Source organism: Lissotriton vulgaris, chromosome 3_1, assembly GCF_964263255.1.
Source record: "Lissotriton vulgaris chromosome 3_1, aLisVul1.2, whole genome shotgun sequence".
NCBI lineage: Eukaryota > Metazoa > Chordata > Amphibia > Caudata > Salamandridae > Lissotriton > Lissotriton vulgaris.
In genome coordinates this window covers 939,742,839-939,770,496 of record NC_141689.1, presented here as the reverse complement: position 1 = coordinate 939,770,496, position 27,658 = coordinate 939,742,839, and the positions used below count along the sequence as shown (strand labels likewise).

General features: G+C 46.3%; 1 protein-coding gene across 2 annotated transcripts in view; it reads left to right on the top strand.

The window, feature by feature from the left end:
* NMRK1 (nicotinamide riboside kinase 1) overlaps positions 1–27,658 on the top strand; it is a 290,257-nt gene that overhangs the window by 129,142 nt on the left and 133,457 nt on the right. For both annotated transcript variants that reach the window (XM_086961285.1, XM_086961286.1), the window contains exons 5-6: positions 17,863–18,034; positions 18,115–18,186. In XM_086961285.1, the coding sequence (XP_086817411.1) occupies positions 17,863–18,034; positions 18,115–18,186 (244 nt within the window). The remainder of the gene's footprint in view (positions 1–17,862; positions 18,035–18,114; positions 18,187–27,658) is intronic.

Below are 27,658 nucleotides of genomic sequence, written 5' to 3'. Positions count from 1 at the left end.
TTTGTGCGATCAACCCTAAAGGTAAAACACAGTTTGGTTCTAAACCTTTTCAAAGGAAACAGATTGTGTTCTGTTACAGATGTGGTTCTAAAGACCACATAGTCAACGCTCCAAACTGTCCAGCACTTAAGAAACGTTGTACTGTTTGCAAACGGATTGGGCATTTTCAAGGAGTATGCAGGTTTGCCAAGAAACCCCTATATGTCAGCTTCATTGAGTATGATGTTGATTCTTGCTCAAATTCTTTCAAAAATATTGTAACTTTAGATTGTAATGGGGATGTAGACTCTATCAAGGGTCCTTTATGTTCTGCAATTATAGATAACGTTCCATTACAGGTTATAGCAGATTCTGGTTCCCCATTCACAATTCTAAGAGACTCAACGTTCTATGAAAAATGGAATAGAAGAGTTAAGCTGATAAAATCTTAGGTTAACCCCAATGCATTTGGTGAAAAGGATATCGACATGATTGGTTATTTTTCAGGTTTGGTTCAATGCCTTGGGAGGCAAACAGTAACTAAGATTTATGTTGCTGAGAAAGGAAAGAACATCGTGGGGTGGAAAGATCTTGCTCGGATGGGTTTATATCTGGTTCCTGGGGATGATGATCCTATTAAGGTGGGTGAATTGCCTAAATTCATTAAGAATGATTTACCAGTTTCCATAGTGGATTATGCTGATACAAATGTTTTAGCTGTTCAAGACCTCCTCACTGAGTTCAAACCTGTTTTTAAAGAAGTGGTTGGAAGTGTAAAAGGGTTTGAACACAATCAGGTTGATCCCCGGGGCTCAGCCTGTTGCACATAAGGTACGGGCGGTTCCCTTGAGTGTTAGATCGGAATTGAAGAAAATGCTGAATGATTTATGTGATCAGGGCATCATAGCGCCTATTAATTCATCACAATGGGTGGCTCCGATCGTGGTTGCCTGCAAAAAGACAGGGGAAATTAGGCTGTGTGCAGATTTGCGCTCCCTGAATAAGAATATTATCGTGGACTGTCACCCACTCCCTAGGATCCATGAGCTTCTGGCGAACATAGGGGAGGCTAGATGGTTCTGGCTGATCGACCTGAGGTCAGCGTATCATCAGTTTTCATTGTCAAGAGTCTCAAGAACTTACATCTTTTATCACCCCTTTTGGTGCCTTTAAATTTCTACGACTTCCCTTCGAGTTGGCTTCGGCCGGTAGCGTTTTTCAGAAACTCATGGATTTGTTATTTCACGGGATGTCAGGGCTGCAAGCATATCTTGATGATATTTTAATTTTTGCAAAATCCTTAGATGAGCATAATAGGATTTTAAGACATGTGCTTTCAATCTTAATGTCCAGAAATATGACAGTCCGCAGCGATAAATGTAAATTTGCTGTCAACAAGATTGATTATTTGGGTCATACAGTCTCTGACCAGGGTATCACTCCCAAGTTCTCAGTTATCAGGGCTATTGAGGATGCGAAACCTAACTGATAAACATGCTTTACCGTCTTTCCTCGGCTTAGCTGAGTACTATGCTAGGTTTGTTCAATCTTATTCCCAATTGGTTGAACTCTTAAAATATCTCTTGCGGAATGGTTTCAGTTTTGTATGGACTGACGAGTTAAACAGAATTTTTTGTGAGGTGAAAAAAAGGATTGTTTCAGCTAAATCCATACACGCTTTTAGGGAGGATGCTGTTTCTATTATTACAGTGGACGCTAGCATTTCTGGCCTCGGTGCTGTTCTCACTCAGAGTTAACGGTCAGGAGCAGACCGTTGCGTTTGCTTCTAGAGCTCTCAAGGATTTCGAACAAAGATACAGCACAATAGAGAGAGAGGCCCTAGCATGTGCCTGGGCGGTTCACAAATTTAAAATGTATGTTTGGGGAAGGAAATATGAGTTAGTTACTGACCACAAGCCTTTAGTTTATATTTTTAATAAATCTTGCTCGGCTTCTATGTCAGCGAGACTTATGAGATTGGTGTCGATGTTGCAAGAGTTTAATTTTACGGTTAAGCATATTCTGGGAGGCAAGAATTTTCGTGCCGATTGTTTATCCAGGATGGCTATGACTAAAGATGAAGAAGACTTTCTAGTGGAAGATGTGGAGTGTGTCGCTGTGGTGGATGCTGTGAATGAGATGGGTGATATTATTTCTGAGAGTGACTGGAAGGAGGCTGCCTCAGTGGGCAATGTACTTTTGAAAGTCATTGACTATGCTACTCATTGTTGGCCAGAACCTAGGGGTTTGAGTGGAGATTTGCATAGGTTTGCACAAGTTGCGGAGGAGGTTTCGGTGGAGAATGGTGTAATTTGTAGAGGCGAAAAATTTGTTCCACCTTTCAGACTGCCTGAGTCAATTATCAATAAGGCACACAAAGGTCATTTAGGGGTGACGAAAACGGTTATGCGTATTAAAAATTATTGGTGGCCTTCAATTGATATTCAGGTCAGAAATTTGATTGAATCTTGTCCCGAATGTTTGATGTCTGACAAACATTGGCGCACTATAAAGGATCCTTTGCACCCGACTGAGTTTCCAAACTCGGCTTGGGAAAAAGTTGGTGTTGATTTTTCAGGTCGGTATTCTGTGCTGGAGCAGGAGAATAAGTATGTGATTCTGTTGGTCGATTTATTTTTTAAAGTGGATGTATTTTGATTTTGTGAAATCGCCGGATTCGGATTCAACTATATCTTTTCTCAAAAGGATTTTTGATTTGGAAGGGACCCCTAAATTAACTGTCATTGACAATCGGACACATTTTGTCTCAGAAAAAATTTGTAGGTTTTTGAAGGAGTTGGATATCAAACAGTTGAAAGTGGCATTTTATTCTCCGGCTTCCAATGGTCTAGTTGAGAGGGGGAAGAAGGCAATTAAAGAAGGCATTCAGACGCAGTGTCCTGTAATTACAAGGTGGAGGATTTTGTCAAACAACAGGTGTGGCATTATAATACGTCCCCTCATTGTGTTACTGGGGTATCTCCATTTTCTCTTTTGAGAGGGAGGAAAAATCGTTCTCTTTTGTTCCCTTCTTGGTTGAGTCAGAATACTATCAAGAAAGTGGCAGATTTAGATTCGGTTAGGTCTGTTTAGGACAAGCAAACTCGTATGAAGTCACATTTTGATGGAGGGATGGATGGTAAAGTTGTGGATATCCTTGCGGGTAATTGGGTGTTAATTAAGAATCCAGGAAGAGTTGTCAAAGGTTGTTCGAAATTCTTTGCACCTGTTCAGGTTTTGAAAGTTAGCAAGGGAGCTGCATTTCTGGGGAAAAAAGGGTTGGTGGAATAAGCGCCAGTTAGTGAAAGGGACGGATCAACAGGTTGAGATTGTTGGGGGTAGACATAGGAAAGATCATTCAGATGGTTTGGATTGGAGCTTTTGGTTGAGTGTGCCTAATGTCTTAAAAGAACCTGCTCATTCTGAACCATTGCCTGTTCAGACTAATAGTCAACAATGTACTAGGAATGTTATTAATCCACAAAATGTTGCTAATCAAACTCTTTCTTCTTTTGACAGACCTATTAGAGCACCGGAGAGATATAATGACTTTGTTAGATTTTGAATGTTTCTTTTATTTTATTTTCAGGTTGTTTGTTGTTGTAAGGGGGAAGGTGATGTAGTGTTATGATTATGGCATACACCGCGCGATGTTTCGTGCGATGTATGTTCGCGCTGCTGCGCGTGTATAAACATGTTTATAATTGAATGGTTGTCACTCGCGCATGAACGCCTGTTCTGCAGTTGGCCATTGTCACCGTTGGCTTGCCGCTGTTCAGACGCTTCGTGAACGGGTGGAGTTTTATACTTTCAATAAATTGGATTTTAATCAATAAAAGGCTCATCTTTTATTGCTACAAGTAGACTCCAAATTTACAAAGAGTCAGCGCTCCATTGTTTCTCAGCTACGTTTGAGCTGTACAGGTATGTCACATATATACATGACACACTATATTCTGGTGCAAGGTTAAAAATTGGTCCACAGATTTTGCACCCTTTAATGGGTATGACCATGGATTTTGACGGTTAATTTATTTTCCTTGTACATTTAGGCTCTTTTCCATGCTCAACCTGTGGGTAGATTCCAATAGATTTCAGAATGAGAGCGAAAGAAGGATAAAGGCATCATTTGGCACCTTACTCACAGGAAGAAGGGTTTGTTTCACGGAACTTCTTGGTGAAATTTAGTATTGCTCAAGAAGAAAACTAGTAGAACATACCTAATTTTTTAAATGTACCCTGGTGATGAAGAATTAATTCTTCATCACCAGGGCACATTTAAAAAATGTGTCCCACTAACAGAATTGATTATTGCTAATGCCAGGGGTGTACTAATTGATGGGAGTTGTCATTGAGAAGACGAGATCGCAATACTTTCTTGGATTCCTTTTTTGGGTTGTACATCTTATTTTACGGGGTTTTTTTTATCGAACTTAAAATGTGCATTCATTAGATCAATTGAAAATACGCCTTTCGGGTTGGCCGAGCTAGTGCTGAGGCCACCATCATTAGATATAGGTATTATCAACTCTTGGTCCACCACTCTGCATGGAGCCGTAGCTCTAGATTCTCCATGCATGTTTCTTCCAGAGATGTATGCTGGATGACTTAAATTGCTGACACTTCAGCTCTGTGGGCTTTTCTGGATCAGCGATAATTGCTCTGTGCTAATACATAGGAGTTTGCTGACTTCACCCAGTCTCAAAATGGTCTTCTGGGTTGGCCAGGTTTTGCTTAGTGCAGCGAAACCATAGCTCATTGTGAATCCTAGTTAAAGCATACAGAGCTCAGTCATGACTATATATACAGGGTGCAAGTGAATCCCCATCCTGAGCGATCTTCCCTTGCTTTACCTTCTCCTTGCCATTCATGCCACTGTTCCTTGCTGCCATCTAACCCTTTGCCTCATTCCCACACAGGCCAACTAATCCACTGCTCTTCCATACACCTAGGACTTCCTCCCTTCTATACTAAAACTCACAAGAGAATACCAGAACAAGTATAAATACCACAGCACTTTATCATACTCTAGTGATTAAACACTGAAGGCCAAACTGGCAAGTCAGATGTATTCCTCTCTTAGAAAATGTACAATATTTAAACCTAAATGCAATTCGATGGGTGTTTGGGTGACCCGGAATAAAACAAACCTAATCTCTTGTGTGAGCAGCTGACAAACCCCTGGCTTCAACCACAGATTAAACTTCTAGAGGATTTTCTATTTTGTAGGACCATCAGCAGCAAATCCTAGAAGAACACCTGTTGTGAATTTTTATCTACCTTCACAACACCATTTTTGTGACTCGGATGTACGTTGGCCAAACTCTGTAGTGTGCCGCTAACCATCTGGTAGTCCCTTGAATTTCATAGTGATATAAGACGCAATATGCCTAGTGTTTATTACTTAGAAAAAGGTGCATCATATCCAAATCTTAATGGTCTGAGTGTATATAGAAAATAAATGTGTTTTCTAGTTCAGGACATGTCCATTTACTAACCTTTATGTAACTGCATATATATAAGTTAACTTTTTTCACTTTTACACATTATTTATCTTGTATGCAACTCTTCAAACCGATTTGGTCGAGTAGTTACAGTGCATTCTAATGGAACAAATGTCAGGAGCTTTCGTCACATTTATTGCATTGTAATTTATTACCTTATGACTTAAAAATGTTGTTCCTTATTTTATCAACACAAATGTCATAATTCTTGACCTGGGAAAAGATTGTATTTTTGACCCGCTGGAACATCGGGTTCTCTTGGAGAATTTTCAGTTGTCAAAGATTCTGTCTTATCTGAAACTATTTCAATAAATCAAGCATATTCAGCTGTAAAATACACAGAGACATTAAATCTTGGATTTAAACCAGTTTGTTCGATACACAAAAAACTCTTCGTTCTCAGGTGTAGTATCACGATGGTAGATCCCTGTTTACCCTCACGTAGGTTGAGAACAGAAGGCGTTTGTGGGCAAGTTGTCTTTTTTTTTTTTTAAATATATTTTTATTGCAGAGTTAGAAACCACAGAATACAAATAGTCAGCCAGTGCACTCGTGACCTCCCCCCGGTCAATAGTAGAACACAGATCGTACACAGCCATTCAGCCCGCATCCCGGAGGCCGGGCGGCATAATACTCCACTCAATAGGAAAACATCACTGTGCACGTCCCATAGGGACCATGGTTGATATATCGTTTTACGTATCTGCTTTTACCCCCCCACCCTCAACAACACTCCGTCAGCCATCCCAGTGGTTATCGGTGGTACCGCCCATGTCGGGTCCTGCCCCGAACACTGTAGGTCTATCATGCCTGGCCTCACCCCCCAGCCATTCCACACTCCGCACAGTACTCCACCATCCTATTGGATTCAAGGTGCCCTGTTGGGCAACCATCTATTCGGCTTCCGACCCACCCCAAACTCCCATTAACCAACCCCCCCGAGCCCCCCCCCCCCTGGCAACTGCTAAAGGTGTATGCCTCGTTCCGACGTGTTGGATGGATCCACTACAGTGCGGATTATGATTCTGTTGTGTCCGCTGGCCTAATTCCCACCGTCCTCATCCTCCACCAAAGAGTCACGCAAGGCCTGCACCACTAACTCCCACGCACGCGCCGCATCCAAAGCCTTCTCATTCCCAATCTTGACAGCCTGCTTCATCCGGAGCACACTCTCGCAGTCTGACCACCGCAGCAGTTCATTCTTCCATCTACGCAGTGAGGGTCCCCCCCTGGACTTCCAATGCCACGATATTTCCCTTTGCGCCAGTATCAGACCCAGATCAATAAATTTGCTCGTCACCTTGGTGTGTTTGGTGTGCGGGAACCAGAGCAACAGGCATGCCGCCATATCGAAGTCCACCTCTCTGTCAGTCACTTCGTTTAGGAGGTCGCCCACCTCCGCCCAATAGGCCTCCAAGTGCGAGCACCCCCAGAACAAATGGTCCATGTCTGCTCCCGGAGACGAGCACCGTGGGCATCGAGCATCCGGTACCTGGAAGTACCGCTGTATTTTCTCAGGGGTTAAGTAGGCCCTATGAAGCACGTAGAAATGCACTTGCTGGAAGCACGCATTTCTCGTGCCTTTCCACGTGCGCCGCAAGATGTGACCCCATGCCGTGTCCGGTATGGGCCAGCCCACACTCTCCTCCCATTTAGTCTTGAGCCTCTGGAGCGGTTCCAGTCCCTCATTCAGCATCCTAGTATGGAGGCATGTCCCAGCTTTGAACGTACCCGCCGCCATTACCACATACTGGCACGCCATAGTCGTTGTCGGTTCCATGAGCCCCCCTTTCCAGTGCTTCTGTATAGCAGCCACCACTGCCGCGTGCAGAAGGAACCCCCCGTCGGGCAGCCCAAACTGTTCCCGGAGCGCATCGAACGGTGCTAAGGCCCCATCTATGTATAGGTCGCCCACTACCTGTAGGCCCGCCTCCTCCCAGTCCAGCAATGGGGACCAATCTCCCCCATGCGGCAAGGCCGTCAACAAGCCGATCGGGATCTCCAGTGCATAAGGCCGCGTCGCCTTCGCTCTCCGAAGGCTCCTCTGCCAGCACAGCCGGAGCGTCCGTTCCTCCATAGTGAGGCCCCGCAACTCGAGCCTCTGTTGCATGATAATATAGGATAGCACATGGCGTGGTATCCCCCGGTTCCGGTCCTCCTCCGGACCCCTGAACACCCTAGCCACGTTCTGCGTGAGGACCTGTAACTGCGCCGCTAAATAATACAGCTCAAAATCTGGCACAGCCGGCTTTCCCCCTCTCTATCTTGGGGCGAAGTAGCGTACTCCGCGCCACTCTACGGCGACCATGCCCCCATAGGAAGCCAATGATCATTGTCCTCAAGTCTTTGAAGATCCCCTGAGGAATCCAGACAGGCAACGTCCGGAAGTAGTAGAGAAAGCGGGGGAGCGCCACCATTTTTAAAAGCGCGATCCTACCCAGAACCGTCAGCGGGAGGGTCGACCAGAAGGACAAGCTGCCCCTCAGTGCCCGGACACATCGACCAATGTTGCCCTCCAATAGGTCTGCAGTCGCGTGGTAGATGCGGACTCCTAGATAGGTGAAACAAGATGGCTCCCAGACCACACCCAGATCGCCACCAGGGTTGGGCGATCCCGCTCTAAGCGGAAACACACAAGTCTTTGCCCAATTGACCTTAAGGCCCGATAGCTGGCCAAACTCCGACAACAGGTCCATCGCTCCGTCCAGGGCCCGCGCCGTGTTGTCGAGGTACAGGAGCAGGTCATCCGCATATAACGATATATAATGCTGCTGCCCACAGCTGGCTATCCCCGCGTACCTGTCGCCCGACCTCGCATGGACCGCCAAAGGTTCCATCGCCAGAGCAAACAATAGGGGGGATAGGGAGCACCCCTGTCGTGTGCCCCTACCCACCGGGTACGCCGCCGACACCAGACCGCCCAAGCGCACCCTCTCTGTCGCCGAGGCATATAGGACCTTCGTCCACTGGCGGAACCCCTCTCCCATGCCAAACCTCTCTAACACTCCATCCAGAAAAGACCATTCCAGACTATCAAAAGCCTTCTCGATGTCCACGGACAGGACCGCCGGAGCTCCTTCCCCGTCCAAGATGGCGTCCATTACTCCCACCAAGCAGCGAATGTTCAGCGCCGTGCTCCTCGTGGGTATAAACCCGGCCTGATCCCTGTGCACCAAACCCGTCATATGTGGGGCCAGTCTGGTGGCTAGGATTCGGCTCAGAATCTTGTAGTCTACCGTCAACATGGATAGCGGGCGATAGGACCGTACATCCGCCGCATCCCTGCCAGGCTTTAAGAGCGGCACAATCAAGGCCTCTCGCATGGACCCAGGCAGTCCCCCGGCCTTAAAAGCTTCCGTATACACCACCAGAAGTATGGGAGCCAAGCTGTCGACATATTGTTGGTAAAATTCAATTGGCAATCCGTCCACCCCGGGTGTTTTATTACGGGCCATATGTTTAATGGCCACCCGTACTTCAGTGAGCGTGATCGGGCCACCCAGCTCCTTCGCGTCCTCTTCGTCCAGGACCGGAAGCTGCCTCTCCCCCAGGTAGTCTGCAATGTCCTGAACCCCCACTCCCAGCTGACTCCGGTATAAGCCCTCATAGTACACCCTGAAACATTCCAACACCGCTGCCTGGGAGTGCACCATCTCCCCCCGCGCATTACTAATGCTGAGGACCGGGCAGCCCCTAAGTTCCGGGTTAGCTAATCTGGCCAAGAGGGTGCCCACCTTGTCCCGTTCCGCATGTGCTCTGACGATATACTGCCTGTAGTCGTAACACCTCAAACGTTCTGTCTCGGTGGCAACCACTTCCTTCGCTTCCAATAACTGGGTCTGTAAGTCCGGCCTAGCTGGCCGGCGGCGCCCCAAGTCCCTCAAAGTCTCCTCCGCTTTCATGAGCGCATTCAACACAGTCGTGCGAGCATTCGAAAACCTACCCAGGCACACCCCTCTCACCACCACTTTCATTGCATCCCATTCCGTGGACCTACTCGTAGCCGTGCCCTCATTCACACCGAAACAACTATCAATGCCTTGCTGGACCGCGTCTCTGAACACAGAATCCTCTAGCGTCTCCGGCCGAAGCCGCCATGTTGGTATCACTGAGCGCTCCCGCTGCCACTGAATGTGCACCAATAGGGGGTTATGATCCGAGATGGTCCTAGCCAGGTACTCCGTATGAGAAATCAAGGGGGCTAGGGACCCTCCACAGAGCACCGAATCTATCCTGACATGCAGATCGTGGAGGGCAGAGTAAAAGGAGTAATCCCTGGCGTTTCTGTGCTGCTCCCGCCAAACATCCAGCAACCCCCATCTGTCCTGCCAGTCCCTCCTGTGCAAGGCCAACCTGCGTACCGGGGAGTCCACCAGGGGGGGGGATGGGACCTATCTAGAGCCACATCCGTGATCGAATTGAAGTCTCCCCCCAACACTATCGGGCCCGCCAGGAAAGAGGCCAAGGACCCCGAGAGGCCATCAAAGTATCGAGCTTGATCAGTGTTCGGCGCATACACACAGCAGAGAACCACATCTCTTCCATACAACCTCCCCTCCACCGCCACGAACCGGCCATCAGGGTCCACCACTTGATTCAGCACTTGAAAGGGTATCCCCGCCCTCACCCAGATCAACACCCCCCTGGCATACGCTGAATAAGTGGTGCCAATTACCAGGCCCGCCATCTTTTTTGCAATGCAGCGCACTCTTTTTTGGTGAGATGAGTCTCCTGTAGCATAGCGATCTGAACCCCCCTACGCACCAGGTATGCATGAACTTTGTGACGTTTCACCATAGTACGCAGCCCCCGGACATTCCACGTCAGGCATTTCAAATTAGGTAATGTCCCCATTCCAACATCGAACAGTCCGATTCAAATATTAAAGGTCCATAACCCCTCCAATGCAGTTGCCCCCCCCCCCCCCGAACAGACCCAGAACAGAAAAACTCCCCAAACCCCACTCCCCAGGACAGAGCACACGAACCCAATGGCCGCCCCCATCCAAACCTTGAATCAACTTCCCACACTCTTACCCTGTGGTCTCCACCACAGCAGGCCTTAAGGGCCCAAGGGGGGTGAGTTACCGCCGATCCCAGCTAGCGGAGCCCGCGTCCCGCACCTTCATCCCCTACTAGGCACTCAGCCCCCATACCCAGCAACCCGCTCTTCACCAACAGGATATCACCCTACCATGAAGTCTCGATCAAGTCCCAAAACAGTCTCAACCGCAAAATATTCCATCCGATGTTTGTGGGGTCACTATCGGCCCCTTCGAGCTTTCCTGCTGCCTTCCCCGCCTGAGTCCGATTCTGCCAGTTCACTAGTCTGTTGCGACCCCGTAATGGCCGCCGTCGCCTCCATTTGAGCCTCTCGCTTCTCCCGCTGGCGCCTGTTGCGGGACCTGATGCGCTGCGATTGCCTAATCCGGGGCGGCTTAGGCTGATCTCGCCTGCTTTTATGCGACCTGTCCGTCCCCGCTCTGTACGACTCCAGCCATTGCCAAACTTCGTCCGGAGTCTGAAAAAAGTGCGTAGTGCCATCCAGTATGATCCGCAGCTTGGCCGGGTAGAGCAGGGAATATTGGATGCCCTCCTCCCGGAGCTCATTCTTCACCGCTAGGAATGATGCCCTGTTCTTCTGGACCGCTTGGGTGTAGTCCGGGAAAATTGTGACCTTACTGTTCTCCACCTCATATGGGCCCGACATCCTAGCCCGCTGGATGAGGAGATCCCGGTCCTTGTAGTGGAGGAGCCGCACCACCATCGGTCGGGGGGGGCGGCCAAGCCCCGGCGGGCGAGCAGGTACCCGGTGAGCTCGCTCCAGAGTGAAGAAAGGAGTGAGCCCCTCCGGCGCCACCACTGTGCGGAACCAGTTCTCCATGTAGGCCACCGCATCCTCCCCCCTCAATCCGCTCCGGCAGGCCTACGACCCGCACGTTGTTCCGTCTATTGCGGCCTTCGGCATCCTCCGCCCGTCGTTCCAGCGAGTCCAGCCGGGCCAAAATATCCGTGATCCTGTGTTCCGCCGTCACCACCGACGGCTGCAGGTCCAGCAACAGTTGGTCATGGTCCTTGACCCTGTCCGCCAGCTTCGCGTGGTCCGCTCGTAGTAGCCCCAGGCCCGAGGCCACTTGGGCGATATCTTGGTGCAGGGCCTCCTTGGTCGAGGTGATCGCATCTAGTATGGCATCCAACCGTCGGTTCAGACGCTGCTCCTGGTCCAACTCCGGCAAAGGAATCTCGCCCATCCGAGTTGATGTCGCCGGGTCCCCCTCAGCGCGGTCCTCGGCCATCAGCCCTCCGATCGCCGCCATTCCAGGGTGCCGCGTCACAGGCCCAAGTGCCCGTCTAGCGTCTGCGCTCGTGGTTCAGTGCCGGCTCCCCTGCACCGGGCAGTGTCCAATGTCGCCGCCGATGCCCTCAGGAGCAATGACCAGCTTGGCGAGCCCTGTTCAACTGACCCCCTCGGAAGCCTGAGGTGGAAAGGAGAGAGCTCGGGACGGCGGCCAGCGAGGGTTCCCAAGGACTGGGCGGGGCGGGTCAACGTCCCCTGGTCTTTGGGCACAGCACCGTTGATCCTAGTGCCCCGATCTATCGGTTGCAGGATCTCCTGCCAGTCGGCGACAGCTCGGCTCAAAGCTGGAGTCCGGGGCCACCCGGCCTCATCGCCGCCATCTTCTTCTCACTCTCAGCAACACCTCGGCCGTCTCCTCAACTCGATCTCCTCGGGGCCAGCAGTTCCCCCGCGACTCGCCGATCGTGCCCGGCTGTCCCCTTACACTTCAGAGGGCAGGTGCGTCGCCTCCGGGTCGCCCAGGGTACCGAAAACAGGAGAATTAGCGGGATTCCGCGCGGAGCTGCGAGCTCACGCTGCCATCCCGATCTGCGTCCAAGCCACGCCCCCCCCGTGGGCAAGTTGTCTTTTGACAGTGAAACGGGCTGAAGGTACTGAAATGATTAATTACCCTACAGTAATTATTTGGTCAAAGTAGTGTGGGGACATTTGTCCCAGAGTAACTCTTAAAAAATATCTAGGGTTACTTCATTTAATCACGCCTTGTTTCAAGAATGGTGTACATGCAGTGACCAAATGAGATGCGAGCATTCTGACTGTTTGAATGAAAGGTAGCAGCAGTATGTGCATCATATCATTACATCAACGCAGCCCGTGCAGACGTCAAGTGCCAGGCTGAGGCATCACTGCGCCACAGATGGTATGTCCTTCTTGAGAAGAAACATATAATGGGAGAAACAGAGAGGTGAAATAACACAGGTATCCTCCAAGGTACTAGTCTAAACCCCATATTCTTTTAAATGTGTAAACGGGATATAGCCAGTATAAAAAAATCCTGCAAAGTGAGCCTCATGTTTATAAAGAAGTTACTATTCGTAGAATATGCTGTTATAATTAACACATGTATATGGACGGTAGAGTTACCTTCTTGTTGTCGCTCTCAGAGTTTTACTTATCGCAATAAACTCCGCAGTTTTATCAAAATCATTAACCTCTCGAAAGTCTGTAACACCTAAAAGTTCCTCTTATTCAACACAAACCCTCTGTCCCCATGATCCTGCCTTTAGATGCTTACCTCTCCATCTGCAACCCTGGGGCCTTTATGCGCCTTGTAACTCCCTGCTTCCCTCTCTCCTTGCGCTCTGTGCATCCATGACTGTGCACCTGTAGGTGTGACCCGTGCCCCACCGTGCTTTGCACCACTTAAATGTGTTGTTTTGTGCCTCTGTTGTCCTCCAGAGCATCCGTGCTCTGACCCTTCCCTTACTTCACTGCTCAGGCTTTTCCTGTGGTTGCTTGCCCGTTGTCACCGTACCGAACACAGCTCATGCCTTGATTTTCATACAATTCAGCATCCAGGGCTCAGCCTCCTCCACTTCTGTCTCCTTGCCCTGTACCTTCCACATTTCCATGCTTCCCAGTCCTGGCCCTCTGTACTTCTTTTACCTTGCCCACGTGTGTGCATCAGACATCTTCTTGCACCATATGCCACATCATACCGGCCCCTTGTTTCCACTGCTTTAGTAAACTTACTGTCCGGTGTGCTTGTGCCCATCCTGTGCGTCCTGCTTTTTACGCCCCCCGCAAATCAATGTTTCAGAAGGGTTGGAACCAAAGTTCCTTGCAACATGATTGTATCCTTGTTGTAAATTACAAATATATTCTGGTTTGTAATGTTCAATTAATATATATTTTACTACAATTAATGAATATTATTGAAACAGTTACTTCATACAGAAGCTTCTAAACCAGCTTATATAATGGCTGTCCTAAATAAAATTAGAACATTGGAATGTTGGGAGCTCCATTGGAAACAATGGAGTGCTCTGGGCTTATAATGGCTGGTATAAGCCTGGAGCTCCAACATTCCAATGTTTCCTTGTTCACAGCTCTGGCTTTGAACAAAGACTTCAGGGAACCTGAGGGGATTCTAATCCCCTCACGCTCCCAAAAGGCTTTGTTTTTTTTGTTAGAACATTCTGTCCTCTAGTGACAGAATGTTCTAATAGCCTTATAGCCCTTCGTAGATGGGCTATACCGCTATTAAAGTCCCTCTCCCTTGTTAAAGGCCCTCGCCTTTGGCTCGGGGCCTTTAACGCTGGAGAGGGCCTTTAATAGCTGGTATAGCCCTCTACGGCGGGCTATAAGGCTATATTAAATTGCGCATATTGCATATTGTTAAAAGAGAAAATTGCTTGCTTGCTGACGTGGGATGTGGCATTGCTTCTACCTGGATATGGATCTGGGAATTCTATCCCAAATTTTGCCTTGCATTCTCTTGCTGGATGCTACAGGTAACTCTTCAGAGATGGTTTTATCAGCCAATCTATGAAATCTTTTGCAGGTAACATGAATATTATTTTTAATGTTTTTTTAAAATCCTGTTCATAGTCAGCTCCGGATTGTCTTTATTGAAGATTAGAACATTGGAATGTTGGGAGCTCCATTGAAAACAATGGAGTGCTCTGTGCTTATAATGGCTGCTATAAGCCTGGAGCTCCAACATTCCAATGTTTCTTTGTTCACAGCTCTGGCTTTGAACAAAGGCTTCAGGGAACCTGAGGGGATTCCAAGCCCCTCACGCTCCCAAAAGGCTTTATTTTGTTTGTTAAACATTCTGTCCTCTAGTGACAGAATGTTTTAATAGGCCCATAGCCCTTCGTAGATGGGCTATACCGCTATTAAAATCCCTCTCCCTTGTTAAAGGCCCTCTCCTTCGGCTTGGGGCCTTTAACACTGGAGAGGGCCTTTAATAGCCGGTATTGCCCTCTACGGCGGGCTATAAGGTGATATTGTGTGTACTGTAGACCTCTGAATCATAATATGCCAGTTCCCAAAGCCTTCTAGCACAACAAAGGGGAAAAAAACACTGTACTAAAATATAATAACTGTCTTTTAATGTTTAACTTGCGTCATTTTATAGCAGAATGAAGCATTTGACGAGAGACCAGATTTGCCTCCTCATTGTTTTGTTACAAACCTATTCAGAACTTTTAAGTCAAGGCAAAAATAAATATATAAGTCCATGACCTCGGTACCTTCTTGATGCAGTAAATATAATGTAGCCTTATAGCCTTATAGCCCGCCGTAGAGGGCTATACTGGCTATTAAAGGCCCTCTCCAGCGTTAAAAGCCCCGAGCCGAAGGCGAAGGCCTTTAACAAGGGAGAGGGACTTTAATAGCGGTATAGCCCATCTACGAAGGGCTATAAGGCTATTAGAGCATTATGTCACTAGAAGACAGAATGTTCTAACAAAAAAACCAAAGCCTTTTGGGAGCGTGAGGGGATTGGAATCCCCTCAGGTTCCCTGAAGCCTTTGTTCACAGCCAGAGCTGTGAACAAAGAAACATTGGAATGTTGGAGCTCCAGGCTTATACCAGCCATTATAAGCCCAGAGCACTCCATTGTTTTCAATTGAGCTCCCAACATTCCAATGTTCTAATAGATTATATTTTTCCGAATTAGACATTTTTGGGGCTCACTTATAATATATCAATGTAACATTTTGGCTTCAATTGGGATTCAGATGAACATATATTTGAATAATATATTTAGATACAAATGACACAATAAATCTGTTACTTCCACCTGGGAATTCATGTTGATTTTGAAAATATTTTGGATCGAAACATCGCAACTCCTGACAAGCCCAGACTTGAAAATAACGCCGATTTTTATATGCTTGGTTGAAAATAGTAGTTTGGTAAATTACTTTAAAACCATGCACAGGATTGTGACTGTATTTATTATTTAAATTGATAAAATGGTGGCAGTACATTTAATCTCAGTGAATTAAAATATTGTTTACTCCAGATTAAATAAAGCTATTTACAGTGCCTTTCCAAAAGACCTTTTTTCTGAGTTCAACCAAATAATTTGTCTTATTGTTTAACACCTGTTGATCTAACATACGAAGGTTGTTAAAGAATGTATAGTGATGATAAATGTGGTATCAGTCCATCAACCTACAAACTAAACTACTGTTTGTAATTAATTTACAGAGTATTGGCACCACACAAATAGTGTAGTTGATTCAGCTAGTTGTTGAAGCAGTGCGACTAGAAAAAGATTGATGAAGGATGTCATATGAATTGTCACTTTTGTGTTTTTATGACTATGTTTAATATACAGTGATTTATATGTAAAATATCAGAATTTTTTATTGGGAACAAGTTTGGATTGAATTAATATATATTTTAAATTAGTTGAACAATTCACTCATTTTGTGAATTTGTGTTTTATCTTATCAATGAAAGGCATAATTTTACTTCACAAATTTGGTGGCAATTATGTATATTGCTAATAATGGCACATCCTATTCATGTTGTCAGTTCATATGTGGGCGTCTATTTCGGATTTACAAAGAAAGAGTGAGCTGTTTTGCTCCATAAGCAAAGAATCCTGCAACTTTTAAACCTGTACATTATATATTCATGTTGGAGACTTCCTGAACCCCTAAAAATGTTATGTAAGTTAACATGTACAGTTTGTCAAACAGTTTATTTGTTTAAACATGTTACATATACAACTTAGTATAGTTTAGCTATTAGTAATCAGATATAAATTACTTTACAGATAATCTTTGTCAAATTTTGAAAAGTTGAATGAATGATTGGGCTTTGCAATATGATGCACCCTGTTCTGTATTGTTTGTGATCTATTTTTCATTATATGACTCTCCCATATACTCAAGCACACTTCGAACAAAAGTACAGTATGTTTACTTCAAGTTATTGAGATTTAGTAAAGGCCTTCTACCGTAAATCAACTTTAAGGAAAAAGGGATTAATGTGCATAGATCTTTTGGAGTACTGTTAATTTAGTGTTGAGGTGGTCAAGACCATTGCCCCTTTGTTAGACTCTTTGGTGAAAGGACACATGTACCCCCTTTTAAGAGTCTCTAAACTGAAGGTTGAGAACAAAGAAATATGATATGAGGTGCAAATAAAAATGATTTATGCATTTGAATTACATTCAGAGAATCAAGAATTCCATTAAAAAAGCAGCTACGTTTGTGAAGTACGTATTTCATTGGGCCACTCCTAGTGAGTAGGCAGATGTTCTAACTTGAGTCTGAGACAGAAATGCGCAGCTAGTTTGGGTGGGATAGAGGACTGTGCAGCACAAAGCGTAAAGTGGTGTGCATCTGGATTGGGAAGAGCTCATTTCTGGGTGCAGGGACTGTCTGAAAGCCAAGCCCCATGCCCAAATCCCACTGTGCACTGCTGAAGGCCATATGCCCTTAATGGGCATATGGCTTTATCGTTGACTAGGGCCTTCACTCGAAGGCTGCTGTGCACGGCTTAAGGCTGTATGTATCTCGTTAGGTTCAGATGGATTGGATTTGTATGTCCTGCGTGGCCATGTGCAACTGGTGTGGGCGTACAATGTCGTATGAAAAGGTGAACTGAAAAACTGTTCAAGGTTAGTTATGGTCACCTTTGGTCATAACAAACCGTTAAAAAAAAAGCTCAAAAATTCCCTTTAAAAATTAAAGTTGAAGTGACCTTTGTAGTAACTTTATGGTTACAATGCAAAACCCAAACCCCACTGGAATTCCCCAGTTATGGTAAGCTGTGAAAACCATAATTCAGGCCCCACATAGCCCTGCGCATGACCTAATATGTGACATCCACCACCTACAAGCCCTAGGTATGTAAAGATACCTTTGGATCCAGGCCTTTTTTAACACCACCAACTCTTAGTGTTTAATCTTAATAGGAGGAGGTGCCACTTCTTTGTGTAGGATAAGAATTGTTTTAGATAATCATTAGTTAGAAATGGTATGCAGAGCTACAGTAAGGAATTAATATGCAATAACATTCACACCTGCTTTAAGAATGAATCATTTCTGTTCCACAGTACTTGATGCTCTTAATATGGAAGCAATGATGGCAAGTATATATGCCTGGATAAAGCAACCCAGAAATCATTTGAATTCAACACAAGAATGTAAGAACAGCCAACATATTTTCAACACAAAAGACGACATTCACATTCTGATTGTTGAAGGTTTTCTTCTCTATAACTATAGGTAAGCAGCACACAGCATTTAAATAAATTTTCTAGTGTTTTAATATAAATCACATGACTAAATCACCATTATTTTCCTAGGCCTCTTAATGATGTGTTCAACAGAAGATATTTTCTGACACTTCCATACGAAGAATGTAAAAGAAGAAGAAGGTAAAAAGCAATTAAAATTTTCTTACCGGAAATTTTGGTTGTGGGAGACTTGAGTGTAATTGCCTATTAATAAATACTATGTAGATGATGAGCAAGAAATTACATTTATCACATAACTATATTAATTCCATATTTTGCTATATTGACAGCACTACTCTACATAAACCTGTAAGTCTGTATATCTTCTTAGAATTTCAGTTAAGGAGTGTGCAAAGTTTATTTTTCGTTTGCGTAGTGTCATGAAGCTTTCAAGTTTTCCATAGACCTTTTTAAAGGCCTCCTCAAAAGTAGCTCATCTACCTTTTGCAGATAATGTATAGGATCTAAATTAAGCAAAAATGCCCAAAGAAATACACTTTGAAATCTTAGTGTGGGTCGCAAAAGGATTGCGCCCCAGGCTAGCTCACAAAGACCACTCACTAAATGTTATTAGAACATTGGAGTTTTGGGAGCTCCATTGAAAACAATGGAGTGCTTTGGGCTTCTAATCGTCAGTAGAAGCACAGAGCTCCAACATTCCAATGTTTGTTTAGAGCAGTTGCTGTGAACAAGGGCCTCATGGAGCCTGAGGGGATTTCAATCCTCTCTAGCTCTGAGAGGTCTTTCTTTTATGTGTTAGAACATTCTGCTCTCAAGTGGTGGAATGTTCTAATAGCCTTATAGCCCTCCGTAGCTGGGCTATACCAGCATCAAAGTCCTGCTCCCTTGTTAAAGGCCCAAGCTGAAGGCTCAGCCCATCTCCTAATGTAAACTAGAGCTGTATCCTGGTAGAATTCTCATCCAAACAAAACATTCCCTCATCTTTATTTTATTAGGTTTTGTACAGTGCTATATGTAGCTGTTTGTTTCTTTCAAAGCTTTGAGGAGAGTACCAGAATAGCATGATAGGAAGAAGGACAGACGTCGGAGTTAGTGTCCGATTAGATAATCAAGACTTCTTCCTTAGCAGTCTTTTTACCTCTTTACCTGCTTAGAGTTCAATTGAAAGTAAGTTCAAATAGTTACGTTTTCAGATCCTTCCAAAACCGCTTGTGATTTGGATTGGATCTCTTGCAATGGTTGTGGATATTCCTTGAAATCAAGGTATTAATCACTGGCCTTCATCTTCTTGAAGGTTAGTTGGTTAATCAAGTGGGAAGACTTTGAATATAGCATTATAACCCGCCATAGCCAGCTATACCGGCCATTAAAGTCTTGCTTCGACTCGGGCTTTTATCAAGGGAGTGGGACTTTAATGCTGGTATAGTACAGCTATAAGGCTATTAGAAAATTCTGATACTAGAGGGAAGAATGGTGTAACAAATAAAAGAAAAGCTTCACGGAGCCCAAACTCCGTGAAGCCTTTGTTCACAGCAACAACTGTGAACAACCAATTTGGAATGTTGGAGCTTTGTGCTTCTACCGGCCTTTAGAAGCCCAAAGCATTGTTTTCAATGGAGCTCCCAACATTCCAATGTTCTTTTAAAGCTTGACGATGGTTGCACACTTAGATACCAGTTTCTGTAGTTGTTCATAATCTTTGCACCAGTACATTCTATTGCCAGTGCAGATGACCTTGAATTTGATATTGGCATCAACGGGGAAGCTAATGAAGTGCCTTTAGGGTGCGTCTGAAGTGGTTGCTCTTGTAGAGGTTTAGGCATGTTGTGGGGGCCTGGTTGTAGAGTCTTTGTCATGGACACTGTTTAGGGGGTCGCAGTAGTGACTACTGGCTTGCTTTCTGCAACCTCTTGGGGGTTAACCCTGCTACCCCTGTCTTCACGTGAGCAACCAGAAAGAGTTCAGTAAGGGATATTCATTTTCTGAAAAGAAAACATGCAGAACAGCTGGTCTTCAAATTAATTGATATAGACTTAAGCTTTTTCACTGTCCCTCTGTTATCTGAAGGGATATATTTGTCAGTCAGTCAGTAGAAAAACGTTATTCAGTCTTTTACAACCATAAATGTATGTAAGATAGACAACTTACCATTTGTTAAAATGAGCAGATAAAAATAGTAAAATAACATCCAACCCTGTAGTTCATAACTGTCACAAATACAATCCAGTAGGTTCAGCAAAATGCAAGTGCAAATTGTATACTATGCAGAAGTAAATATTTCAATATTCAATACAAATTTATTTAGGCCAATAGTCCTCAAAACGTTTTAAAATTATTTAAATAAACTTCTAAAAGGCAATTTTCATTGTTTAATCTTATAAAGATTGATGTATTACCCTCTGCATTACTTTAACCTTTCGTAGCTCGTTCGCCAAGTAGAACTATAAAAAAAAATAGGCAGCTTATATCTCATCATATTTGAGGAACTCTTTACATTTTTGTATGTATTTCCCCATGGCACAAGCTATGTCTAAATAATCATTTCTATTAAAAGGTTTGCTGCTTGCGCTCTTTTTTTCGGACATAAAAGCTCTCTTTGGAACTCTAAAACCTCCGATGTGCCGGGGGAGGCAAGATGGCGTCGGGCTGACCTCTCCAATGTGAAGCTCCACCAGGCATCCCCGTGTGAGAGGCAAGAACACGGCTGTTATGTAACGCGAGCTCGGCTATGAATAACCTGATCTCTGCAAAGGACTGAGGATTGCTCCTGACGGACCCCCTTGGTGCCCTGATCGCCCCTCATACCATTATCCGGAGACGTGGAACAAAGTGCTTTTTCTGCCGCAAGGACGCCTTTGCATCTCTGGCATCGCGGATCACCGCTGCCCTGCGTGCTTTCTGCCAGGATCCACCGGACGTGCTACGGATTGGGGAAGAGACGCGAGGAGGAGCTGCGGTCATTCCCTGCCTCGCAGAAGAAATCGACAGACCCCACAGGCAGCGCTGGAAAAGGGCTTCTGGACCAGGAACAACCGGAACTTTCATTGCACTATTATTCTATAGAACTGGACTCGGCGGCATGACTGGTAAGGGGGCACAAGGGGGCAAAGTAAAAAGTATCACTACTTCCTCCCAGGGGAACATAGCTTCTATTTTGACAAAACAAAAAAAAACTGATGCACTGGGCACAAAACTCAAACCCTTCGGGGGAAAAGGGGAAAAGAACTGATCAAGCTGATCCAAAATCTACAGGTGAGACGGCAAAATCAGCAACAATTCTAAAAAAATGCAGCTCGCCTCACTGAAGACAATGGGAGCTCACAGCCATTAATCACCTCCAGATTTGTCGCTACTGGCAAGGCAGTGATCGGCTCTGCTGCAAGGGGAAGCGGTGCTGATGATCCCAAGGCAGTTTTTGCGCAAGACGGAATGAAAAAACTGGGTGAAATACAACAATTCTTGCTGTATGAGGCCCCAGATACATCATACCCCCTGACAAAGGTTTACCCATGGCCAGCCCGGCTTCTCTACAGCAGCTTGAAGGGGGTTTGACTGGGGAAACTGAGAGCCCCAACGCAGTCACCGAGAAGACAACTACTGACCCAACATCACGATCTGTACCTTTGAACACATTTGATAATTCTCAATCCTGCTGTCGGGACCTTCAAAGCCACATTCTGAAAATTCCTGACAATCAGGATAAATTTTACTCCCTGACCGACAATTCAGAGTTTTCTGAGATCAGCATCTCAGCTTCAAGCGGGAGGAAGGAGCCAATTGGTATAGCAGTTCAAACACTGACCCCCTGAAACATAGGCAGATCTCCAAAAAGGCCCATAAAGAAAACACCGGGACCAATGCAAAAGGGACTCCGACTCCTCTGATGGAGAAGGTAATAACGGCCTGAAGTGGGACTATGAGGAAACTGCCCTAACTGTTCTCTCTAACCCCAGGTCATCCTTGTGCGGCAATCAGACTATCACGGAAGACACTAAAATGAGTTATTCCCAGGAGCTTCAAGAGCACAATCAAGAAGCAGCTTCAAATATTGTCTTACAATCCATCAAGAGCTTCCAAGCTGAGGCTAAAGCAGATAGCTGGAGATCTCGACTAGCGGCCAAGAAACGACAGCGGGCTGACAGAAGGAAAGACCTGTGCCGAGATTGCGGACCGCATCGCTTCAGTGGAAGTAAGAACTGAGCAACTCGAAGAAGATGTCACTAAGCTCAAGAAACAAAGTGAGGAACATGAGGGAACTGTTAAGGATCTGATGTGGAAGGTGGAGGAGCAAGAAAACCGGCAGAGACGGAACAATCTGAGATTTCTAGGGGTCCGGAAGGGAGTTGAAAAGGATGACCCTAGGAAGTTTATGATTTCACTCCTCAAAGGGGCTTTTCCTGAGTTGCAGGATTGGGATTGGGACAAAGGTTCAAAGAGCCCACCAATTTCCGATGTTCCCTAATAAACGAGTCCAGCCAGCACAACATCCCCAGGCCATGCTGGTATTTTTTGGAAACTTTTTACTACGGCAAGCACTATTTGATCTGGCTAGATCTAACAACCAAAGAACATTTGAAGGCTTAACTTTCTTCACCTGGCCAGACTTTGCGCATGCTACCGTCGAGCGCATGTGGAGACTAAGACAGCTTTTTGATCCTTTTCAGAAACTAGGGGCTACAGTATACTTACAAAACCCAGCCAGACTCAAAGTTATTTTTTAAGCGGCCACACATAGTTTCATCTCTGAAATTCAGGCCAAACAACTATTTAGAGGAAATTGCAGAACATAAAAATGTATCAAATGGTTAACAATGTGATGACCTCCATCCAAATCATACCCTTTGGAACCTAAACATATGTCTGCACCCACGTTTTTTTTCTTTTTTTACTTTTTACGGTGTTTTCTCTCACTCTACTAAGTACACCAAGAGATGGTCTGTATTATCAGGGGGACTAGATGTGAAATGGGGAACTCCCCTTTGATAAGTCTTAATGGAAAAATGTCTTTAAAACACTTTAAGCACGAGCTGGTTTTGCTCACAGCCACTACAATTGTAAAACTGTTTACATGGCTCAACACACACATTGGGGGTGGGGGGGGTCTGGTGGATTCACAGAGGGATTGGTGGACGGACGTCAAACCCCTGGCATTGCAGCCAGGTAACCTCCAAGATTGGTGGAGGGTGGAGTGGGGCGGGCGATCTCGGGGAGGGAGGGGGTAACAGGTGTGACGGAGAGGTTAGTAATCTATACTACTATTATAAAGAGAGAACACAACCCTTTTGGCAAGGTAAACTCTGGAACCACAGTGCCAATCCACACACCCGATACATCCTTGAAATTGTCAGGGTTTGTAGATGGACATAGGCTATATAAAATAAAACGTAAATTAACTTTAAAAACAAAGTAGTCCCCTGAAAGAAGCGGCGGCCGCGACGTCTGCGTCATGACATCGAGAGCGCGGGGAGGAGTGGCGTTCAGGAGCATCAGGAAGAGCAGAGGACATGATCGCAGGGAGGAGCGGTGGACAGGCGGGGAGGAGCGGCGGACAAGCGGTAATGACCAGCGAGAGCGGCGAGTAAGGTAAGTGAACCTGGAGGGACGTGCCGGGCCGAGGGACGGCAAGCCTGAAATGCTGCCCCCAGCCCCCTTCTGCCCCAGGCAACGCTGGGGCGGGCTGCTAGTACCAATACAAAGTAGGAACATGCACTTTAGGGGCATGAATGATCCCAAAAAAAGACAAACGGTCTACGAAATTGGGGGGCAAACATAGTATGCATCCAAGAGACGCACATAGAAGGATCTCAAAGCCATTTGTTAAATACATTAGGGCACCGATTGGTGTGTGCCACTTCACAAGGGACCCGGGTACGGGGGTCGCCATTTTGGCTAATGGTAGCGGGTATGACTTTAACCATTCTAAAACTGATACATTCGATTGATGGGCCATCACTGAGTGCCAATGTCAAACAGGCCAAAAATTTACACTATGCGCTATATATGGGAGCAATACAGACTACCCAGCGGTTTTTGATGAAATCTCCAATGAGCTCTCACACTGGCCTCTCCCGATAATGGGTTATACAATGGGGGATCTCACCTGCGCTCCGAATATCTAAGTTAGAGTAGACCAAGTATAGGTTCAATCAACAACAGAATCTGTAATCACAGAATACTAACAGAAAGCAAATTTATAACAGTCTTGTTATGACCAAAAGTAACTTAGTCAAAATGAGCAGTAATCATTCCTCCAATCCTGGTCAGAAACTTCAATGTGTTCAAAATCAAGATGCTAGATTAATGTCCACAACTGTATATTTGATTGTAGTATTCCTCTTTATAGCTTTTGTTGATTGGTGTGTCAAATTCCAATACAGTCAGTTAACAGCCAGCACGTGTTTCGTCTGACTCGATATAACGGTCTATGACTTCATCAGGGCATTATAAACATCAAATAAATATATATCCGTATATTATTGTTATTAATATACTATCCGAAAGTAGGTAGAAATAATAAGATACACCTAGTAAACACCAGTGTTTTGAGAGGAATATAAACGAAAGTATATTGCGCCACCAAGGACATAGGGTCACCCTCGTGCACACCATATTATCCAAGATCTAGTAAATTAAGAGTGTAATCACCTCAAAAGAAAAAAATAGCGTCCCAGAAGATTCTTCTCATCCTCTAGACTAATGATACTGTCATCCTGTCCTCTAAATAGCAAAATAAATAAATTCAGTAGTCATTCTCATTCAACTGCAATACCCCACTTTATTACCCACGCCACATAAAGTACGATAATATAATGACCATCTCCACTCACCAATACTATATATTCTCATCTTCCCAATAGTCAATTCTCCAAGGTAATATGAATAATGAATTAAGTTCACTCCTAGCTGCACGTATAGTAATAGTAACCTGCAGCAGATAATTTGGTATATCCGTAATAGTCTAACAACATGTCGTGTAAACAATTATTTAGGTACTCCCTTTGAATCAACCTTACCAGGTCGTGTCCTTCTGTTATAGTAACATATCACACGATAGTCTGATTAATGAAGTTTTTGTAGCGTTAATTCGGTCTGCATAAGAGAACAATATTATATAGGGATCGAACTTAGTATTAGCTGTCCATATTCCATATCTATGCCTCATATATAACAAATAGTCTTACCTCAGGCTAGATCTTTGTCATTACTGGCCTGGTAATAATGAAAAATTATATATCATCAACTTACTCCCATAAGTGAATGAAATCACCTGTATATATAAAGCCATAACGGGTACTCACCCACTATCTCCATATCTGCAGTGAACCTGTTCGGTGACGCCGGGAGATCGTAAAAAGAACAAACAATGGTGGATCAAAAACTAACAAAAAACAGTGTCTTTCCTAAATCATTCATTGTTATTCAAAATCTAAACTACACTATAAATTAGATTGTCGAGATTATCATGATCTTGACAAGTATCAATAATACGAACTAAATTTATCTCATGACTAGTAGATTAAAAGTTACTGGTAAGCCCTCCACTGACTATCTTAACTCACCAGGGTAATGTGGAATATCCTCCGTTTCAGAATCTGGCGTGCAGCGCGGTCGCCATGTTTGTATGTCAATTTATACCGCGACATACTGGTCTGTGGGGATTTCAACATAAACCTCCCGGATGATTGGTATTTGAAAGATGACTGGATAAACAAGGAACGTAAACCAAAGGTATTTCAGTCCTTAAGAAATGTCTTGGGGGGCGTGGCTTGGCCAGCAACAATGGCGGTCGTGCTTTAGGCTCGCTCCGACTAGCCTTCATATATCCTGCTGAAATATCCTGCCCTGGGTGCCAAGACAAACAAATTGAGGCTCGGAGGTGCTGCTGCCCAGCTGTGTGACCCTCCGATGGCACTGGAGGCCCGTGAAGAGCGGTGGCGCAGGCCGAGGCGGAGTGGCGGCCTAGCGGGGGATGCTGAGACGGCGCCGGGGCCTCACATGGTGTGTTTGGCCGGTGGTATGGTTCCCGAGGCCGGCGTGGCAGAGGTGGTTTGGCGGTGGAGCGCGGCGCTCCTTATCTCCAGGCGCCGGGGGTGGCCCGCTTCCCTGCGGTGCTATTTGCAACGGAGGGTGTTGCACGACGCTGCCGGTGAGCCCTAGGATGGGCGGAATTGGCGCAGCCAGCCGGCGGGGACTCTGTTTTGGGCCGGGTGGCCCTGTGGGAAGCGGCAGCCATATCATTCTGGGCCGGCGGCAGTGAGTCCCTACTGCCTGACATCGGAGGTGGTCCGCTCCTCCCCTGCGAGAGTGGCACAGGGGGTTGAGTGACGCCGCCTGGGGGCACGTGGCGGAGCGGCCAGCCGGCTGGGTCAGCTTGCTTGGACGGGGAGGCCTTAAGGGACACGGCGGCCATTGAGCTCCAGTTTGGGCTGGACCGCGGTGGGTCCCCATTCCTGGCACCAGGGGTAGCCTGGTAACCTGCTCCTTCCCTGAACCAACGGCGCGGAAGGGTGCTGAGTGACTCCGCCTGGAGATCCACGGACTGGCGGACTAGGAGCGGCTGCCAGCAGTGACGCTTTTCCTGGCTGGGTGACCTTAGAGACAGAGCGGCCGTCTTCCCTGGCCCGGGCCCGCAGCGGTGAGTCCACTTAATCCTGGTGTGGGGCTGTGGGCAGGGGGAGCCACGGTGGTGAGAGCGCCCCCCTCCCCAGAACAAGCTCCCTTAGGGCGGCGGTGACCTCGGATCTTGTGAGCTCGGTGGACATTTCGGTCTGCACAGAGGCAGGGGCCGCAGTAATAAAATACTGGTGTGTGTGCAACCTTGCCCTGGTAGTTCCCCTGGATGGTGGCGACCCTACAGCTGTGCTAAGAAGGGCCGCTTGTGCGAGTCGGTGGTCACAGAGTGGGAAGGAGGGGTGCTGCCCCCCGGCTGTGAGGTGGGGTTGCCCCTCCAGTGGCCTGAGATCCTTGAGACAGCCACAGCCATATCGGGGTCCACGAGGGGGAAATTGCTGCTCTGGTGGACATCTTGTTTAATCCCTGTACTGCTGTGTACGATTGACCCGCTGGGCTGGTGACCCCTGCACTAGTCGGAGCACGATTAGTCAGGATGACCCGTGATAAAGGAGGTAGTGATAACGAAAAACAGGGCACCCTTGACAAGTACACTGGTGCGGGGGCCGCTGCCGGGACTGCGGGATCGCAGAGCCAGGTACCTGATAACGTGGCGCTCATGGCGGCCATCACCCAATCCCGCAACATGCTGAACGCCAAGATCGGGACTGTTGGGTCCGATGTCACCCTGTTGCGACAAGACCTGCGGAATGCAGTAGAGCGCATTACTGAAACGGAGACCCGCATCTCGGAGGTGGAGGAAGACGTCACACCTCTGAATTCGCGGTTATGGAAAAGGTACAAAAGAGCCTGGCCTGCAGGTCGAGGATGCGGAAGGGCGAGCCAGACGGAACAATCTGCTTCGTGGGTTTTCCGGACGGATGCGAAGAGGACAGCTTGGAGCGCTTTCTGACCCGGTGGCTGGAGGGGTGGCTCCGCTCGGATGTGCTTTCACGTTGCTTTGTTATAGAACGGACCCACCGTGCCCTCATGCTGAAGCCCCACCCCCGGGTGCCCGCCCAAGGCCAATCATCGCTAACTT